At 37.1% G+C, this 22,517-nt stretch overlaps 1 protein-coding gene across 18 annotated transcripts in view; it reads right to left on the minus strand.

Annotated features, from left to right (window-relative positions):
• cnksr2a (connector enhancer of kinase suppressor of Ras 2a) overlaps positions 1-22,517 on the minus strand; it is a 105,199-nt gene that overhangs the window by 35,910 nt on the left and 46,772 nt on the right. For 9 of the 18 annotated variants that reach the window (XM_056249077.1, XM_056249075.1, XM_056249064.1 and 6 more), the window contains exons 5-12: positions 20,051-20,092; positions 16,770-16,889; positions 14,717-14,776; positions 12,727-12,795; positions 10,262-10,408; positions 7,771-7,907; positions 5,577-5,770; positions 3,952-4,041 (exon numbers count right to left, since the gene is read on the minus strand). In XM_056249077.1, coding sequence (XP_056105052.1) covers positions 3,952-4,041; positions 5,577-5,770; positions 7,771-7,907; positions 10,262-10,408; positions 12,727-12,795; positions 14,717-14,776; positions 16,770-16,889; positions 20,051-20,092 — 859 coding nt within the window. The remainder of the gene's footprint in view (positions 1-3,951; positions 4,042-5,576; positions 5,771-7,770; positions 7,908-10,261; positions 10,409-12,726; positions 12,796-14,716; positions 14,777-16,769; positions 16,890-20,050; positions 20,093-22,517) is intronic. The other 9 variants (XM_056249068.1, XM_056249062.1, XM_056249069.1 and 6 more) reach the window with 3 other exon arrangements.

The following is a 22,517-nucleotide window of genomic DNA, read 5'->3' on the forward strand; positions in this document are numbered from 1 at the left end:
TATTCTGTAAATTGGCAACGTGCGATATAGCACAGACCAAAACAAAAAAAGATATTCCAAGACGGAACGCACATTTCAAAGTAAAATAAATGGCTGTAGAGAGTTTTTCAGAGAAACGAGTATGTGAACTCAGCATGTTTTCTAAATATCTGCAAATACATTATGGTATTTTTATTCTGTAGTACAGTCAAAAACATACATACAGCACCTTTAAGGAGGTGCAACTGGTGCGACCGCATCGGGCCCCGTGCTTTAGGGGGTCCCGCGGTGAACGGACCAAGGGGGACCACCCCGCTTTTAATAATTTTACTGCAACCATTTTATTACCTGTTAAACCACAAGGCTACACCACCCGCTATGAGAGGGGAAAAAATTCAACAATGTCACCATTTTATATGGTTAATCAGGCATTAGAGATTTTGTCTGGCATGTGCAGTAAATCAAAATTACATCTGTACAGCCAGTTCTTCTCAAACACTATGGACATTTTCCAGGTTGTGCTGTGTCAAATCACTGAATAAGCTTGCATTAGTATTCCATCAATCAAGAATTGCAAACCCCTCTCGAAATACTCCAAACCTCAATTGGCCAATCACAATGATTCATTCCCTCAATAGAGGTCTATCATTAGCACTACTTAAGCCTGTGCACTCTTCCCAAATCAGTCGAATCCAATCAAACTCTAAAGGCTTATTCTTGCCTAATGAGCATAACAAGCCGATTGGTCACAGCCATATCAGCGAGCCAAACCAACGGGCTCCCAGCAGCCCTGATTTGAGCTCGTCCTTTGATTTAGGAACCACCGCAGCCATTGTTGGGCTTCCCTTCTCCCACGCCCAAGTCCACCGTTGCTCGGCAGCAGCCAATGGGACGTGAAACACTCAGGAGAGCTCCTGTCAGAGTTTCCATGGCAACAGCATGCTTCCAGAAGAAGTTCCCTCTTCTTTACGGCTCGGTTTCCCTCATGCTGATGAAAAAGTTGAAGAGGTGGCAGATTTTAAATTGCATACATTCAGCCAGACAGGGATCACAACCTAGTAGAGTCATTATAAATAATAATCGAATTAACTGTGACTTCTTGAGTTGTAAAAATGGATTGAACTACAGTATAAAGCTCATTAAATGGACAAGGGGTGAATGGATCTAAAATGTCAGTTAGAAAGTTCTGGAAAATCCATCAAAAACAAAGTACCTTTATGTAGGGCTGCACAATTAATCGAAAATAAAAACAAAATCGCGACATGGCTTAATGCAATTATCAAAACCGCACCTGTCAAAAAAAGAGAAGATTTAAAGGGCTTCATGTGGTTTTCCAGCGAAATAAAAGCTTGATGGTTTCATTTAATTTTAGTTTAAATGTTCATTTTATACAGCCATAAATATTAGTATCGTAATTTTACAGTTGTACTATAAAACAAAATGATTGAATTTTTCTTAAATACTAAATTTATTATTATTGTTTTTTTATAGTCATATCGATATGTAATCACAAAAATCTGGGCTAAATTGTGCAGTCCTACAAATATGCACAGCAAGCCTAGATTTTATTTTATTATTATTTTTAAATCACATTTTAAATTGCAATAGTAAATTTTTCCAGGGGAAAAAAGAAACGTTGGGTTTTTTTTCAAATTATGCAACTCTACCTTTGTTTGTTTTTGAAAATCAAGCCTCAAAACGGATCGCATGGATTTTCAGAATTTTGAATGCAATGCCAGAGGATGGCTTTAGTACAACCATTCTGACAGTAAAATACTATCACTGACAAATTACCCAGATTTCCAAGCTGTGGGTGACCTTAATACATCTTTATCCTCTCTGACCCTCTCTCCACTCCAACATTTTATCACAATCTTCTTCCTACATCACTCTCGCCACCTCCTTCGAGTGCCTCTTCTTTTACCATCTTTCCTACTCTCAGCTAAACACCATCTGGCAACCTCAACACAAGCAGATTTTCTCCCCAGAGTTTAAGGAAAAGAATGAGTCGAGAAAGCTAGGAAATAAGAGAGCTATCAAGACGCTAATCTCCACACAATGCGGATAGACAGAGCTGCTTAACAGGATCAAATAGCAGCCAGGAGACACAGCCAGGTGATCATCCTCCTTTGCTAAAAAAAACACACACATATGAAGACATACAAGTTCCACAAACGAGAGAAAAGATAGGGGTTTGGGCAACAGCAAGTCCTGGAGGACACCACTGAAAGAAGCGTGGGAAAGCAGTAAGACACGACAAGAGTGAGTCATAACAAAAGATGCTGCCTCTGCATCCACAATGAAGATGGTAATAAGGAAGTGATGAAGATTGACTAAAACATGCTAACCAGCCAAACTTTATCCCTGAACTCATAATATATAAAAAAACACAATGATTAAACTTGATGAAAGAGCTTCATTGATACAAGCCTTTGGTATTATCTTTCTACGGTATTGCAGTCCAACTATTTCTGTCAAGAGTTCTGGACTGTATTTCTAAAGCAGGAGCCGGTTGAGACGGTCTCGGCACTAGCGCACACTGGCTCTGTGTTGGTGCTCAGAGACTGCCACTGTTATCCTGGCACTGCGTGCAGTGCGGCCACAGGAAGTAATCAGAAATGCCCAGCGCGGTTCAGAGCCACCATGCAGCGAGGAGAATTAGATCCATGGAAAACAGCTCAGCTAAACATCACTACTGAATAAGAGCCATGAGAATGTAATAACAAAGAAACTGAGAGAAACAATAAAGGGAAATCCAGGCAGAATGAGAAGAATCAACTGATGGAAAACAGAGATGCATTTGAAACCTGAATACGCTATTCAGAATAAATACATTAAAAATGGATCCTATGTACTTATTATTAATATTATTTTAATTAAATGTATAAATTGTATTATTTATGATATTCTACTTTTAACTGTAAATAAAATAGACAATTAATGTCCAAGGTTTTATTTTGTGATTCATCAATGCATGTTCTAAAAAAAGAATATACATATTTCTTTTCACAATCTTCCATTAAAATGCAATAACGTTCTCCACCTCTTTTTCTGCTGATGTAACCAAAGCTCTGAAGTTGGCAGAGCAAAAAAACAAATAAATAAAATAAAACAAAAATAGCTGACCATATTTGTTTCTGAAATGTCAATTACTCAACATTAAGCTCTTGTTTATAGAATTGTTGCATAGAAACAATATCACAGTGTTATATTAAAACAGCCCCTTTGCTCGTCTGATATTGTTTCAATATCACAGCCCACTTTTCACGAATCCTGATGGTTAAAATCAAGGAAGAGATTCCAGCATAAAAATTCAAGGGGTTTCACCTGTTCCCTCCAGTGGGACATGCTATAATTTATCTACAACTATTTTAAATCAAACATTTTCCAATTCATCAATATTTATTATGCATGCTGTTTTATGGTCTCATATTAATTAAGAGGTTAAATTGAATATTTGTACTATTAAAATTGATTTGTCACACAGCAGGACCATTTAAAACGAACAAATAAAAAGTTAATTAAGACAAAAAGGTTTTGGACACTTTCTGATTGTCAGAAGGACCATGCTAATATAATAATATTTTATATATAATAATATACATGATCATTTTCGGATGCAACAATTGTGTCAAACAAGACCATAGACCGATGTAATAAAACTATGCCTTTCGTTTCTCCATAGATCCATCTTGATTTCAAAAATGCATTCGAAAAATAAAAAACCTATCTATGGAATGAAATGTATTTAATTCTTTAATATTTTATTTAACCCAAAAAATGCTTAATTAAAAGAATTATATCAAATAGCTATAAACAGACAAAAATAGGACACCTAAGATGGGCCACTCTCTTTGTAATCAGTTTGATGATTACATTTCCATAATACCTTTGCAGAGTAAAAAGGAGAATAATGAATAAAAACAAGAGAATAACCATGTGTATTTACTGTAACTGACAAAAAAAACTCACCTCTCCGACCTTCTCTCTTCATTCTAGCTGGGTCCTCATAGTCAGGAACCCAGTTATACTCCACAGGCATAGAGATGGGCCTCATACGACCTGAAAGCATAAACATGAGAATGAACTCACATCACATTCTGTGTGTGTGTGGAAAGACAAGGGATAGAAAGATGGAGGTAAACTGACAGTTCACAATCCAGTTTCTCCACAGACGCCAAGGTAAGTCTGTGCGAGTGTGTGTTTGTTTAAGACAAACTGTCACAGTTAATGTGTCCTCTAGTTTTCTAGGGAAGTAGCGGGCATGGAGTGTGTCAGCAGTTCTGTGCTACTGCAGAGGCTCACGCTGGCATTTAACGACTAGAGCTGAGTTCTCTGCTTTTGGATATAATGCTACACACACACTCACAACAAAGTGCAGCCCAGCTCCCTAGAGTTTAATTACAGAAAATCTGAAACCATTTCACAGACATGCTCACTTTTTTTGAACCTCGGAAAACATACAATAATGCTTTGGAAAAACATAGAGCACAGAACATATTTAGATAAGCAGAAGTTTCCCAAGCCAGTTCTTTCTTCTGCAGATCTAAAACACTTTTTTTATTAACAGTTTTCTTACAGTTATGCATCATAATTGGGGTAAAGAATGATTATTTGCTCATTATGTGCTGTTCTACAATCAGCAGATGTTCATAGAAGTTTGGTCTGCGCCTCGAGTTAGTCGCTGGGTCAATATTCAGTCCCTCAGACATCTGCTGTTAAACCCAGCGGAAAATAACAAGTTATTTTATGGTGTGTAGAAAGGCACAAACCAAATTCCCCATGCTAAAAGAGTAAATAACCCTGCTGCTGTACCAACTAAACTCCTACTGAAATGAACTCATGGACAAAACTTTTTGTGCCTGTGTGTTAGAGCTGCACGATTCTGGATAAATTGAGAATCTCAATTTTTTTGGTTTCAAACTGAGATCACGATTATCCCATGATTCTAAACAGACAACTAAACAAAATAGCATGTCATTTAATAGAGGTTTTGACAAATGTTAATTGCTGCAGTCTATTTAAAATGTTTAATGAATCTGAAAGTATTATATAAAAAATTGCTTTGAATGAATGATTCAATGACTCACTCATAAATTCTTTATTGTTTCATTACTGGATGAATCAGCATTTTTTTGAACAAATCTCTTGAATGAATGATTCAATGATAAATACATTTTTTAACAGGAACTTGTAGCCACCTGGCGCCAAGTTACTTTTAAAAGGTGATTCATTCTATTTGTTCACTTCCGTAGACATCAGTGTTTATATCCGAACTATAAACTTTTATCCAAGTTCTTCTGTGATAATATGAACACAGAATTTGAAACACAGAAATGATGATACTATGTGGTTGAAAAGACTGTTTGTGAAGTTGTTTTATACTTATCCATGACAACTGCTCTCGCTGGGTCAGCGGCAGTGCCAACGCATATCTGAATTTTCCGCTGTGATTTTGTCAAAGTTTTAATAGACACAGGCGAATCGTTGTCAATTAGGAATGAGATTGAGTGGGTGTTTGAATCGAGAACGCAATCTTTTAGCGATTAATCATGCAGCTCTACTGTGTGTGTGTGTGTCTGTGTGTGTTTGTGTACCGTAAGTGGATGTGCTGTCTCGGCGGGACGTTGTGGGTCCGTGGCTGGGGTCGTACTCGTAGCAGTACAGGACGGCCTCCTCTTCCATTAGAGGAAATCGCCGTCTGTACTCTTGATCCAGGAATGAGTTTGGTGATTCAGACCCTTTAGCGACAGGTACCCCACCCTCGCCTGGAAGACTGCATTTTTCATCTCTAAAAGCACAACATAACACAATATATTCAGATTGTATGCACACAGAAAGATTTCTTAATGATTTTGAAAGAAGTATCTTATGCTCAACACGCTGCAACTGAAGAAAACATGCAAATAGAACATTTGGTTGCGTTGTGCGTATTTGCAGTGTGTTTCTGCATTTGCTTGCGTTGTGAGTATTTGCAGTGTGTTTCTGCATTTGCCTGCGTTGTGAGTATTTGCAGTGTGTTTCTGCATTTGCTTGCGTTGTGAGTATTTGTAGAGGGTTTCTGTATTTGGTTGCATTGTGAGTATTTGCAGCGTGTTTCTGTATTTGCTTGCGTTGTGAGTATTTGCAGTGTGTTTCTGTATTTGATTGTGTTGTGAGTATTTGCAGCATGTCTGTATTTGGTTGCGTTGTGAGTATTTGCAGTGTGTTTCTGTAATTGGTTGTGTTGTGAGTATTTGCAGCACGTCTGTATTTGGTTGCGTTGTGAGTATTTGCAGTGTGTTTCTGTATTTGGTTGTGTTGTGAGTATTTGCAGCATGTTTCTGTATTTGGTTGTGTTGTGAGTATTTGCAGTGTGTTTCTGTATTTGGTTGTGTTGTGAGTATTTGCAGCACGTCTGTATTTGGTTGCGTTGTGAGTATTTGCAGTGTGTTTCTGTATTTGGTTGTGTTGTGAGTATTTCCAGCGCGTCTGTATTTGGTTGCGTTGTGAGTATTTGCAGCGTGTTTCTTAATTTGCTTGCGTTGTGAGTATTTGCAGCGCGTCTGTATTTGGTTGCGTTGTGAGTATTTGCAGCGTGTTTCTGTATTTGCTTGCGTTGTGAGTATTTGCAGTGTGTTTCTGTATTTGATTGTGTTGTGAGTATTTGCAGCACGTCTGTATTTGGTTGCGTTGTGAGTATTTGCAGTGTGTTTCTGTATTTGGTTGTGTTGTGAGTATTTGCAGCACGTCTGTATTTGGTTGCGTTGTGAGTATTTGCAGTGTGTTTCTGTATTTGGTTGTGTTGTGAGTATTTGCAGCACGTCTGTATTTGGTTGTGTTGTGAGTATTTGCAGCATGTTTCTGTATTTGGTTGTGTTGTGAGTATTTGCAGTGTGTTTCTGTATTTGGTTGTGTTGTGAGTATTTGCAGCACGTCTGTATTTGGTTGCGTTGTGAGTATTTGCAGTGTGTTTCTGTATTTGGTTGTGTTGTGAGTATTTCCAGCGCGTCTGTATTTGGTTGCGTTGTGAGTATTTGCAGCGTGTTTCTTAATTTGCTTGCGTTGTGAGTATTTGCAGCGCGTCTGTATTTGGTTGCGTTGTGAGTATTTGCAGCACAAGTGTTGTTAAACTTATGATGTTTGCTGGTGTTTTTCTTCAGTTGCAGTGCATTGAGCTCTCTCAGCCACTGTAAAATAAACAGTAATATTTTGATATAATATTTCAATTTAAAATGATTTCTACTTTAATGTATTTTAAAATGTAATTTATTCCTGTGATGCAAGCCATTACTCCAGTCTTCGGTGTCACATGACCCCAAACTTTTCAATGGTAGTGTAGATCAAATATCTACACTACCATTGATAAGCTTTTTTGTCAGAATTGATAAGCTTATTTGTCAGTAATATTTAATACTACGGCTACTAAGGAAAATGCTCAATATTGAAATTCTAACTTTAATTTAAACAAAAAAACTTCAAGTGAGTGTCAGATCATGCAAAGGTTATCTAAACATTGAAAACTGGTCATTCACAAATCGCAACAGTGGTGATGTCAAAACCATCAGCTCATTAACATATGCCCACCCACATATACATACTAATACTTGTACAGTCTTCCACAATAAATCTCAACAATACAGAGAGCCAATCAAAATAGCAAAACAGCTTGTTTAATTCTTAGGATGTGAGAAAGGGTGAAAATTGTTATGATAAAAATAGTGTTTTTCATGTATGAAACCTATACAGGTGAACTTCATGAAAAAAGTAGCAAAAGTGTAAAAAAAAAAAAGCCTTTACTGAATGAGTTACCTGGGTGTGTACGGCTCAGATGGAGGGGGCGGGATATACAGATCTTGGAGGGCGGAGCTATCACGCTTTGAGGGTGTGCTGATTGTGCTTGTGGGCGTGGCCGAACTGCTGGTTGGACTCCTGGGAACAACTGGCTGCTGGGCAGACAAGATAATTGGATTAAAGATCAAAAGTTCACTTCTACTACGAGCTAAAACTACTGGTAAAACGTCTTCAGGGCACAACTAAATGTAATAATGGAGCTCTGTTCCAGGACGTGACCCAGACACTGATATCTGCAGACAGTCACAAGGGCAAGGCATAGAGATTAATAGGTCCCTGAGCAGTGAGGCAGCGGCGCAGTCCCTCTGCAGTGCTGTCTGCAGTAAACAGTGCACTGGGATCTCTGGGTCAGGATGCTTTGACATAATGAGTGGGAGTCTATGGAAACATTTGTGGCAACTCCACAGAACACAATGACTTCAGAGACTATAGACGTGTGATTAGTGTCTCCAGTGAGCTGAAAGGCTGGGGACAGGGGTTGTGACACAGACTGCATATTTGGATGTACACACACACGACATGCACAAAGAGGCACGTGCAAATAATCACAGTGCAATGAGCATGTAAGATGACAGCCGCCAAAGTGCAGATCTGTTTGGGAGTGGTTGGGGAAAATGACTAAAAGTTTAGTCTAGTCACAAGTCTAGAACTAAACTTGAATCCTCCAGCAAAAGCCGATTAAAGCTAATCTGCTCTCTCTGGCACAGACACAAACACTTTCAGGTGCCTTTTAAAAAGCAGTTTGAGGTAAGTGATGTTAGTGCAAACGACTTAAAAAGCAACGCAAGAACCGCAAAAGCAACTCTGATACCCAGCAGTCCTGTGATTAACACAAAATAAACTCTTTTGATGGTTGTGATACAACATTTCAGTAGGAAGAAGTGCTCGAAAGCCTGAAACAAGTCGTCAGTAATTCCAGTTTTCTTCCTGCATGAACCTACGTAGGTTTGTAACACATTTGCATGATACCAGCCTATGGTCTTCATTGGCTGCCCACAAAAAAACATCTGCTTTGACCCGCCCTCAAACACTGTAGTTGTAGCTGAGGTTTGGAAGAGTTTGGTTTATGTTGTAGACATGTCAAGTTGATGCTGTTGTTTGTGCTGCGAAAGTAAATCGCTACACATGCACTTCCAAAGGATGAGGACTTGGCCTCGAATTGATACAGTAAAACCAACGCCATCATTACTGTTTGTATCACTTTGTATACAAGTACTGAGGAAGCCTACAGAGCTGAAATTCAGAAATGGTAATGGGTGTTTTGTTTCCGACATGCGTTAGCGGTAGACCAATCACAACAGACTGAACCATCTGGCCAATCAGAGTAAAGTAGGCCCTGAGAAAGAAGGGGTTCAGAGAGACTGGATCATTGATCGAGCCATTTCAGACGCTGTGAGAAAAGTGGTGATGCTGCAATGTATATTATAAGAAAATTAAAGTGTTTTTTGACCTTGGGTGCATGTAAATCTATTGTAGGAGAAAATGAGGAACCTTTAAAATAGCATAATTGGGGCACTTTAAATGATAAAGATTAACTTTAAGTGAGCGATAGATAGGGTTGGGAATCGAATGTTTGAGGCCAGGAATCGGAAAATCTTATCTAGTTTATTTCAATCATATCTTTGTTCAGTTGTATCTTTTGTTGTCATCTTTTGTTGAAATTTATATTAGTTAGGCTAGTCGTTTTTCTATGGTAGGCTATTTTTAAACCACAGGCCTTGCGTAAGTGTTCTTTAGCCTGTTGATTTTTGTTCATTATATTCAGCTACAATAAAATGTTTTGCAATAAGATTAAATGTGAATGATAAGGTTTTTTATAGGAATCGAAAATATGAATCAATAAGAATCGGAATCGATAAGCAGAATCGAAATTTAAATCGGAATTGTTAAATTCAAACGATACCCAACCCTAGCGAAAGATGATGGCAAAGGTAATCTAAATGTAAAACTGTACAATTAAATATCCAGTAAAGACCCATAAATAAAACTGTTCAACTGCTAATTTATGAAAATAATGCTGAAAAAACATGATTTATGTATATAACACTGCACAAACAGGCCATTCACAGAACGCAACCATGGTGATGTCACGACGATCAGCTCATTAACATATTCCCACCCATATACATACTGTATGCAGACCTGTTTTGGAGTGGCTGGGGAAAACGACTAAAAGTGTAGAGCATTGTCCACAACGATATCAATAACCTTCAATAACATGAAATATGTATATTTATTATAAAAATAACCAAATACTAGGAAATATTTCGATTTTTAGTTGTTTTAGCTTATTTTAATAGTCTAGCGTCACCGGTATTGAACCAAACTTGTGGAATCCTCCACAAAAAGCCGATTAAAGCTAATCTGCTCAGGGAGCGGGTGGCAGATAAAGGGGGAAAGTGCAGCCCAAATGATGAAAGCTTTGGGGACAGGGCATTTTGAATCCTACCTGCAGGGCCAGGGGCTTCCATCTCATGTTCTTTAGTAGGGCTGGGGCGGAGGTGAGCGTGCTCTGGGGACGCTTTTTCAGGGTCAATGTCACACCGGCAGGGTCCCCACGCAGAGAGCTTACCAAGTTTTTCAACTGCCAGCCCACCTACAGCAACAAACACAGGGTCAACATACACAGACTCGACAAGAACGCCACACAGAGACATCACCTAACAAGCAACTGCTAGGAAATGCTAACTTCCGTCTCTCTATATTCGCCTATGGTGAACAATGGAGAAAATATAACTATGTATCACACACACATGCTTCCTGACACACAATATTGGGATGAGTGTACACTAATAAGGCGTGATGTTTGCTAATCTTTCCATTTATTCAACATTGAAGTCTACGGAAGAACTTGACATTCCCTGGAAATGTCAATATTTGAGCCTTCGGTTCATAATATATTATGTGTAAGCCTGAATGAAGAACCAAATGCCTAATGTGGAAAAATTCATAAAATAATTCAGATGAATGTTAAAATAAATGACAATACTGACTATATTATAATAAATAAAAATACAAGATAAATAAAAGAAGTTTATAAACTGACTATATATATTTATAAAGGTTTAAATAATTCTGTTACACTGTTGTAAAATGCTTACTGAGCCGTCAATTGAAGCTAATAGCTAGAGGCAATTGTTTAAATATAATTTTAAAATAATGTGACCCAATATGCAAACTATACATTTTTAAAGATGTTTATATTACAGATGAATTATTAAACTACATTAATTCATAATATTCCACAGTTTAGTAACGTAATAAGGCTGTGCCGTGCACCACAAGTGATTTTACATTGATTAAGATGTGCTGTTAGATACAAAGCCACTAAAATATGATAAAAATCATTGTACATTATTACTGACTCAAGTGGCGTAAAGTGACAATAGAAACATGAGAAAACTGGGGTTTTCAAGGTGGGGTCCAGGGATAAATAAAATAAAATAAAATAAAATAAAATGTAGAAAAGTTTAATATAAAATTATTACAGGTTTGGAACGACATATGGGTGAGTAATTGATGACACAATTTTCAGTTTTAGGTGAACTATCCCTTTAAGACATAATTTAATGTGTTTATTAAGCAGTTTACTGTTGGCTAGTCCCCAAAAATGTATGTGGTTTGAGGTTTTACTATCCTTTAATATCCTTGTGGGGACATTTATTACCCACAATGTAGGCAAAACTTGACTCACACACACAGTTTACACTAAGCATGCCCTTCACAGACAGACACAACCACAAATACACACACACTGAGATGGGCTGGAATCTCTGTACGGGACCTGATCCTGTAGCGTATTGGGACTAATCACAGATGTTACATAGAGCAGCTCCCACAATGCACCATTCTTGAACGCTCACTGAGGTTGTTCCTGAGCAAGAACTGCTCATTGTTACGGTAATTGTTTGTCTGTGTGTTTTTTTGCTACAAGCCGAATTAGTAACGCTTATCAGAGGCACTTTTATCCAATTATGAAGGGGATGACAATCTAATTACATGAAGATTAATGAGGCCTTAGTGTTGCTGATCTTTAATCTCAAAAAGAGCTCAGCATTCCTCACCACGGCGACAAGATGACTGAAGACAAACAAGAAAAACTGATGCAGAAGTTGAATTCTGATGCCTTGAGGTAAAACGGAAGGAAAAGCTTAAATCTAAACAGAGTTGTCAGAACTCACTGTAATCAAAGGGGAACAGTTAGACTTCTACTTTTGTAACTTCATAATACATGCCACCACTTGAGAGTCAAATTAAAATATTCAAAGAATTATTCAGCACCTCATACACGTCAAACATTAAGGGAATAATTTCAGACAGAATTGATTTCACAAGCAAAAATCCACACAATTACTTGTGGACACACACATACAGAATACGCAGAAAAAGCTCTTTATCAACTCTTTGAAGGGAACTCCACATGGTATGATCACTGGAGTACCCATTGAAGCACTCCATATTCACGAGAAAAAAAATCACTTAAATACGACCATCCTTAAAAACACGCTCCACAGTCCTTAATTTATAGCCTCTTATGCCCTTGAAACACCCTCCAGTCTCATTCAGAAACACCATAACACACTCAATCAGCATTGTGAATTTAGTCAAATTGGAATATAGTTGCCCCAGTCCTAGAAATGAGCTGAAAATACATCAAGTAATACTTGAAATATGTTTTAAACCTCTTGGTGCTTTAACAAGGACACGTTAACGCCCTTAAATTCAAATGGAACTCATTTCAGTCCCATAATTCTATTCACAATCACAGAGGAAGGGGGCAACTGCTGTTGAATGCAAAGTGAGACTTACATACATAGGGGAAAAAAAATGAAATGGATGAATGGGTGGATGGATGGATGATAAAATTGAAGTATAAATGAGCCAAATGGATTGAATGACTAAAGAGATACTCACCACTGTCTGATGGTTCACCTGGATGACCTCATCCCCTGCGTGAATCTTTTTACAGCGATCTGCTGGAGACTAAGAAAGATATGCAAAGGAGAGATATAAAAAGACTAATGGGGGAAATAAATTAATGTCAAATAAAAAAGACGTACTGCAATATTCTAAGTATTGCAATTACATCTAAGAATTTGGTAGATGCTTTTACCCAAACATTACCTTGCATTTAAGGTATACACTCTGGGTCAAAAATATGGAATAATTAAAGGATTAGTTCACTCTTCGATTTCTCACCCTCATGTCGTTCCAAACCCATAAGACTTTCGTTCATCTTCAAAACACAAATAAAGATATTTTAAATGAAATCTGAGAGATTTCTGTCCCTCCATTGACAGCTACTCCACTGGCACTTTGAAGCTTCAAAAGGTTCATAAGGAGATCGTAAAACTAATCCATATGAATCGAGCGGTTTAGTCCAATTATTCTGAAGAGACACGATCACTTAATATGATGAACAAATTGAATCTACGCTTTTATTCGCATATAAAATTCATCAGCGAATATAAACCATACGAAGCTGCTGCATAACATATCATAATGAATCTCATTGGTTCTTGGGAAGCTTAAACATATGCTCTGTAACAGACGAGATGTTTAGTGTATAAAAAATCTCTTTATTCATTTTTTGAAGCATCAAAGTGGTAGTTGCGTGGACTGTCAATGGAGGGACTGAAATCTCTCAGATTTAAATAAAATATCTTCATTTGTGTTTCAAAGATGAACGAAAGTCTTATTGGTTAGGAATGACATGAGGGTGAGTAATTAATGACCGAATTTTTTTATTTTTGGATGAACTATCCCTTTGATATTTTTGAAAGAAGTCTCTTATGCTCACCAGGGCTGCATTTATTAAATGCAAAATACTTTTTAGACAGTAACATTGTGAGATATTATTACAATTTAAAAATAACTTTTTAATATATTTTAAATGTAATTTATTCCTGTGATGCAAAGCTGAATTTTCAGCGTCATTATGCCAGTCTTCATTGTCACATGATCCTTCAGAAATCCTTCTAATATGCTGATTTGGTGACTCAAGAACATAAAAAAAATCGTAATAATTATTACAAACTTTTGACCGGTAGTGTACATTTTATCAGTTTATGCATTCCCTGGGAATTGAACCCATGACCTTGATGTTGCCAGCATCAGCTTGAAGCTCTACTGTTTGAGCTATAGTAATTGCATATAAAAGCAGTCTGGTATTTTAATTCAATTGTAAACTATTGATTTTGATTGATTGATTGATTGACTTGATTATACGTATGATATCATGGTTATAGTGTACTGTAAATAGAAAAAAGAATGAGCATATCAGAGGAACACAATTAATGTGGATAGAATAGCTCAGATAATTTGGTCTGAAAAGAATTTGATGGGAAATGAGATCATGTTGAAATCTATAGTTTGACTTCTGAATCTGCACACTTTGGTACGAGATTAAATTGATAACAAATTAAGATTTCTCAGACAAATGGAGGTTTCTCAGATTATCCTCTTCATCTCAAGAGATGTGTGCTCAGATTTGACATATCTGTCTTTGACATTGTCTGAGAAATCTTCATTTGTTATCAATTTAATCTCAATGCGGTCTAAAAGATGCAACTGAAATATGACAAATTAAATATTTATTGTGCCTTTTTCTTTTGGGTAGTCTATATTGCAGTATACAGGGCATTTTCCACCCACTATTAGAGCTGCCTACCACAAAATCTAAGAGCTTTCAATCATATGATCGGTGGATCTTTATTGAGAGCACTCCTGTCTGTATAGCTCTCTCTTTCTCTTTCTCTCTCTCTCTCGCTATTTGGTTTGATCATGTGCAATAATAGCAGTACGATCATAAATTGCTGAGATTTATCAGTTTTATTGGCAGCATAATATACATTATAAAGACACATGAATTAGAACACACACATTAACACTGACTGGCTCTTACCCCCTCTGTGGTTCCTGTGATAACATGAAGTCCATCATATGTGGATTTGATGTACATTCCCTTAAGATTTAAGAGACAAAGGAAAAAGACAATAGAGTAGAATGAATAATCTCAAATTTTTTCCTTTTTCTGTCTCACACTCACATTGAAGAACATTTCAAATCCCTTCTAGTTTATTCATATGCATATACAGAAGTGAAATTACTTTCAATAAAAGATATGTTAGATCACATATCAACACAAGCATGCATTACACACATATTCACTCAGTAGGACAAGGATTAGTGTTGGTGAAATTACTTTGAAACTGTTTGCCAAGCTACACAAGTTACTTATAATTACAATTAGTTCAGCTACAGTCAGGCTACCCAAAGCTACACTGCTGACTGTAAGCTATACTTCTAAAAAAAACTACATTAAAGCTTTTAAAGTGGCAATATAAACAGAAATCTTTTGTTACATTATCAATATCTTTACTGTCAATTTTGATAAATTGAATGCATCCTTGCTGTTAAAATTAAAAGTATTAATTTCTTCTTTTTTTTATCCTGGACCCCAAACTTTTAAATGGTACAGTATATGATATATTAGTTACTAATACTATTTTAAATAAAATAATTAATAGCATTTAATATGTAAATAAATGATCAGATAATCTGATTTGTTTACAAAAGTGTTTATAAATCACAATTAGTGTGACAGCATTAACATGAAGTTATGAACGAATACACTCACCAGCCACTTTATTAGGTACACCTGTCCAACTGCTCGTTAACACTTAATTTCTAAGCAGCCAATCACATGGCGGCAACTCAGTGCATTTAGGCATGTAGACATGGTCAAGACAATCTCCTGCAGTTCAAACCGAGCATCAGTATGGGGAAGAAAGTTGATTTGAGTGACTTTGAACGTGGCATGATTGTTGGTGCCAGAAGGGCTGGTCTGAGTATTTCAGAAACTGCTAATCTACTGGGATTTTCACGCACAACCATCTCTAGGGTTTACAGAGAATGGTCCGAAAAAGAAAAAACATCCAGTGAGCGGCAGTTCTGTGGGCGGAAATGCCTTGTTGATGCCAGAGGTCAGAGGAGAATGGCCAGACTGGTTCGAGCTGATAGAAGGGCAACAGTGACTGAAATAACCACTTGTTACAACCGAGGTATGCAGCAAAGCATTTGTGAAGCCACAACACGCACAACCTTGAGGCGGATGGGCTACAACAGCAGAAGACTCCACCGGGTACCACTCATCTCCACTACAAATAGGAAAAAGAGGCTACAATTTGCAAGAGCTCACCAAAATTGAACAGTTGAAGACTGGAAAAATGTTGCCTGGTCTGATGAGTCTCGATTTCTGTTGAGACATTCAGATGTTAGAGTCAGAATTTGGCGTAAACAGAATGAGAACATGGAACCATCATGCCTTGTTACCACTGTGCAGGCTGGTGGTGGTGGTGTAATGGTGTGGGGGATGTTTTCCTGGCACACTTTAGGCCCCTTAGTGCCAATTGGGCATCGTTTAAATGCCACGGCCTACCTGAGCATTGTTTCTGACCATGTCCATCCCTTTATGGCCACCATGTACCCATCCTCTGATGGCTACTTCCACCATGTCACAAAGCTCTAATCATTTCAAATTGGTTTCTTGAACATGACAATGAGTTCACTGTACTAAAATGGCCTCCACAGTCACCAGATCTCAACCCAATAGAGCATCTTTGGGATGTGGTGGAACGGGAGATTCGCATCATGGATGTGCAGCCGACAAATCTGCGGTAACTGTGTGATGTCATCATGTCAATATGGACCAAACTCCCTGAGGAATGCTTCCAGCACCTTGTTGAATCTATGCCACGAAGAATTGAGGCAGTTCTGAAGGCAAAAGGGGGTCCAACCCGTTACTAGCATGGGGTACCTAATAAAGTGGCCGGTGAGTGTATATTTACATAGGATTTCTACTCAAATGTAATCTAAATAACTGATTTAAAAACATAGTAAAAAACAGCAGTAATTAGAACAGCGGCCAGCAGCAAAGTATTAATGTATGATCTTACCAGACCCTCTGTAGGTTTAATATTAGCCAGCTGAACCACCTCCAGGTGTGCCGACTGGGAGACCAGGGGGTCTGACGACAGTGAGATGATGTGATCACATACTCCAGATAATGTCTTACACTTCAGAAAGAGAAAAAGAGAGAGCATATAAATTCTTTTCTGCACTGGGTGATCATTTATTATATACAACTCAGCCTCATTTATATGCTGTAATTTAGGTTTAACGTCCCGTGACCCAAGAATGCATCTTTAGCTGAAGTCAATGTTTGTGGGGCACAGTTTTAGGTGACAGTTCTGAAGCAATTTCCATTGGGAAGGACTTTGTTATTCCTAAAAAGACTTACTAAGACAAAAGCTGTGGGTTGGTCAGGAATAATTATGGTGATAATTTAGTTTGGAAAAGGTTCTATATTAATTGGCAGGATTAACAAGTTGGGTTGTATAGAGGTTTCATCCTGGTTTAGAAATCTCCCAGTGATTATAATCAAATTTCACCCCTCTTGGATATTGGTGCAGTTTACTCAGGGTGAAGGAGGTGGGAATCAATGTTGTGAAGGAGGTGGGAATCAATGTTGTTTCATTTCCTGTTAACCACTGCATCTGCCAAAACACCTTACCAACTGCTCAGTTAGAAAACATTAGTTGCCACATAGCTTTATCTATCTATGTAGAAACCAACTACCAACAACCTAGCAACCTATCTAGCAACCAAATCCATCTATCCATCTATCTATCTATCTATCTATCTATCTATCTATCTATCTATCTATCTATCTATCTATCTATCTATCTATCTATCTATCTATCTATCTATCTATCTATCTATCTATCTATCTATCTATCTATCTATCTATCTATCTATCTATCTATCTATCTACCTATCTATCTAGCAACACCAACCTACCTCCCAAAACACTTTAGCAAACATTGTTGGCGAAGGTTATTTTTTAAAAGTAATGCGTTACAATATTGTGTTACTCCCTAATAAGTAACTAATTGCGTTACTTAGAGAATGTGTTGGCTTGTGTTTTTATATGCATTACAGTAACTCAATAGTACAGGTTTTTACTGTGGTACTTTTGAATGTTTTTACTTTTACTATGGTAACGTTTTAATGTCTTGTTAGCTGACACCTCCATCTTGTTGTATTATGTTAGTTTAGCAAAATGATCTGCTGAAGTCTATTGCAGATATAAATATTCATACATGCGTCTAACTACGATAACGATAGCTCAGACAAGAGTGGGGTACGGCTTACGATTATCGGCCCATAAAAATAGGCATCTATGTATATTGCACAGACTAGTCGACTTTAATGCTCAGCCATGACCCTTTAAGCTTGACGTTGACTAGTTGCTGATTATGGCCAATAGAGGGTGCAACAGGATAAGAAATCTTTGAAGTACATATTTTACATGTTTCTACGTTTGCAACAGTTAAAATGACAAAAAAAATACATAGCTCCTCAAGTTATGTTTGATTATATGGATATGGATGCTCAAAATTGATTGGGTGAAAGCATGTTTTAAACAGGTTATTATACAGGCAAGTTAATCGCTTTCTAAACTAATGCGCTGCTGTATTGTAACGCACATACATACAGAGAGTAGCTCGCACATCACTTGCAGATCGAGCGCACAGAAACATTTAGTAGCGCAGAAATGTATTGTCGACACTATTCTGTGATTTATCAATAAAATAGCTTAGAAACTGAAAAGTTCTAGCATATATTTCTTAGAAACTAAAATCCACAGCTATGGATTTTATTAGTAGAGAGACAGCCAGGTAGAATTAATTCACACACAATCGCTCTCTCAGTAATGCATTCATACAGTATAAATGTAATCTTTACCGTGCTGCTTTATCTGTATCTGATTTAGAATGAGCAGAAATCTGTGAGAAATATAACGATCCAAAGAGAAAAGAACTGATAAAAATAAGCTGTTATGTAGGCGCAATAGCCTTGTGGGCAGCGCTGTGTCATATGCCATAGCTGTGCACAAGGCAACCTATGTCCGAGTCTCAGCTCGAGGTTCAGGCTTATTTGTTCATCAATGACGCCTCGATTTTAATCACATACATGTAAATGTCAACTTAAAAAATCTGAAGTCTTTCAACTATTTGATCAGATAATCATAAAGTATCATAAAGTTATGATACTAATTGCTACTGGATTTGCAAAAAGTGACCTGGATTTCTCACTTCTGTAGGTATTGCAGATTCATATTTGCTGTTTAGGGTCCTGTAGCACTTCAATTCACTTTGTTTTATGGTTTCCTCTCTTGCTTTACTTCTGCTTTCATCTGGTGTCATTGGTGTGTTTGTTTCTCCTCCTACAGTCAGTAACTGAGGTGGGGTGGTGCTGGAAAATGAAATCTGCTGCTAGCAGGCGCAATGTGAAGGTATTTATAGCTGTGGGACTCAGTGAGAATGACAGCTGTGCCCAGCCCAGCAGTCTGTGGCGACAACAGGACCTGCCACACACACTGCTGTGTGCTAGTGCGTATGAGACGGGAATCTCACAAAGAGCCTTGATGTGGGTCTCCTGTGACTGCAAAAGGAACTTCACCTCAGGGCCTGAAGTGGCATAATACATGTTCACTAAATGATATCCACTGGTCATGTTACCTGACAATTTTTTACAATAACAAACATTGACATGAAGAATCACATCTTTTACAAATCATAATCCCTAAAATGTATTTCAATGTTAAATTAAAAGGCTGGGAAAATCAAACGAAGGAACACATGTGATGAATGAAAACAAACTAAAAGGTTATGAAGGTGAAACTAAAGATGAATAAGTCCAGTGACACTGTATTAATTAGCAGGGAGTGATTAATAATATAATATAATATAATATAATATAATATAATATAATATAATATAATATAATATAATATAATATAATATAATATAATATACAACCGTGAGCAATAGTGTTATTTAATGTAATACTAGATCTGTTTTTACTACTGAAGTTACTACAAAAAAAATCTTTTGGGGCCAATAATGCAGGGACTTCTGAAAAGACTACCGAATGATGACTCAAATGAATCATTTTTTGAATGAACTACATTTAAAACGTCTATTCACAACACAGTGTGGTTATAAAATCAGTCAGGCATTTTGTCTACCACAGAAATAGCAGGCAGAGAGAGTATGAGCATCCTCACGATTCTTCCTGTAAATGAAGAAATGAGGGCAGAGCTCACAGGAGAAACATTAGAGCTCATTATCAGCCTCATATTGCAGCATAAAAAAAGAAGAAAAATACTTACCACATGGAGGATCTTATTTTCGGTTTCATAGACGGCGCAGTCCTGCAAAGAGGAGAGGTAAGATATTACTGTCATTTAAACAGTTTAGGCCTCTCATGTGCACACTCACCCACACAGAGCGTTTGAGAAAACATTTTGCAAAATATGAGATAATCTCCCAAACAGCTGGGTCACTGCGTTCAGAAATGTCAGATGCTGATCTAATGTAGGAATGTTGAACAGAGGAGAGCCCCAGGCTCAATTTAACATTCAGGCTCTGATGGAGACATTTCAAGGAGCTCCCGAGGTTCCCGCTGGGGGCCGGGACTACTGTGAAAGTTCATGGAAAAATAGCAAATCTGCCATTTGATTGTGTTTGTACAGGTGTCATATAAAGTACAGTAAGTCTACATGAAGTGTATTTATACACAGGATATTTTTTACAGCTATTTGCTTGTCTATTGGTCACAAGCAGATCCATTTTATCAAGTACATTGATTGTGATCATTATAACCTGTCTTAGATGTGTCTACACTGGAATTAACAGTTTGAGGAGGTCTATACAGTTGTTGAGGCTGCACATTCAGAATGTTCACTAACCGTGGACCAATCAAATGTGAGATTGATGATTGATGAAAACTTTACTTCCAATATAAAGTTCATTGGTATAAACAGGCGTTGAATAGGCTATTTTACAGTAGAATAACTATTTTAAGCTTTATTTTCAATGAAAATCCAAAAATTGCTTTGAATGAGGTATTTTAGAATAATTATACTGTTTTATTTGTAAAAGATATAATACTTTTATTCAGCAGGGATGCTTTAAATTGATCAAAAGTGTCAGTTAAAAGATTTATAATGTTACAAAATATTTCTATTTCAAATGAATGCTGCTCTTTTGAACTCTCTATTCATTAAAGAATAAGACATGTAATACACATAATGATTGTCTAGTCTTATGCCTTTGAAGTTGTTTCATAATTCATGAACTAACATTGACAGAGTGATTAAACTGAATTGAATCAACACTGAACTAAATTGAGCTGAATAATGATTATCTTCTGTAGAGCTGCTTTAAAGCTGAATCAAATTTGTTTCATAATTGATGAACTTTGCAACATCGGCACTGTCATTAAACTTAATTTTGCAATCCTACTGCTTTACCGAAACCATTGTGACATTTTTACTGAATACGGCTGTTATGAAGCGTTTTTTTTTCTTCTTGTAGCAGGCAAGTAAGTCATTTAATATTCTTAATAGTCCTTAAATATTTCATAAATGGTCAGTGTATTATATGCATCAACCAAATGGTGTGATATAGTTTTCTATTCATGGGACAAATGTCCATAATAAAACTTGAAAAATTACATTTGGTGAGGACATTTGGTCCAGGGACAGACAAACAAGACTATAAATCCCTGCTTAGTATATGGATACATTGAGCATTTATGAAATATTAAAGAAAACATAATGAAGAAACTGATCTCTAGCCATCAGCCGTCACCATGGCAACACCCACTCGGATTCCTGTATCCATCACTGACCCCCCAAACCCAACAATGCCAGTAGGAGGTCATGATTCTCTTTTTCTTTGGTCTAAAGAAATATATGTCTCCGTTTCTGCAGCATCTTAGTGAGAGAGGTTATTTTTTGTCATCGTCTTTGGTGATCTCACATGCACCGCTTCCCTTTCATCACAATAAAGTAATAACCAGCCCTCACACCTGAGACTCTCGTACAGCAAAAGCCTTGAGAGAGAGAGCGAAAGAAAAGAGTGTTCCCGGGAAATGAAACCGCATTGATTCACTTCCCTTTCGAGCACCCCTGAGCATCTCCGTACCTATTCTCCAGTGCTGTCACTTAAGCCATCGATCATCACGCAGAACGCCAGTGTGCATATTTATGTGTGTGTGTGTGTGTGTGTGTGTGTGCGCGTGTGTCATTAGGACTTAAGGTGCACTTAAGACACGTGCATTCTCATGTCACCGCATAGTGTCTAAAGAGATAGTTTACATAAAAAAATTAAATTGTGTCATTATTTATTCATGCTCATGTTGATCCAGTCCAAACCCAAATGAATTTCTTCTTTTACACAAATTTAACGATAAAAGTAACATCATTTTTTTTAATTGTACTTCTATTTTACATTGTAATAGTAAATCACAATTTTACTATTTTTACTGTATTTTTGATCAAATAAATGCAGCCTTGGTGAGCATGAGAGACTTTTAAAAATTATATATCTTACTGACACCAAACCTCTGAACGGTAGTGTATTTTAAATGTATTGTTAGCACTGCTATAACTGCTTATAAACGTGATTGGAAATACAACCCATTTTCAAGAAAAGTTGGGACATTTTGTAAAAATGCATTTAAAACCACAATCTGTGATTTGTTATTTCTCATCAATTTCCAATGTTTTCACTGACCAACTTTATTGTATTTTGTAAATATAAACAAATTTTGATTTTGATGGCTCCAACACA

This window comes from Rhinichthys klamathensis, unplaced genomic scaffold (genome assembly GCF_029890125.1).
Source record: "Rhinichthys klamathensis goyatoka isolate OS25496 unplaced genomic scaffold, OSU_Roscu_1.1 h1tg000059l_1, whole genome shotgun sequence".
Lineage (NCBI taxonomy): Eukaryota > Metazoa > Chordata > Actinopteri > Cypriniformes > Leuciscidae > Rhinichthys > Rhinichthys klamathensis.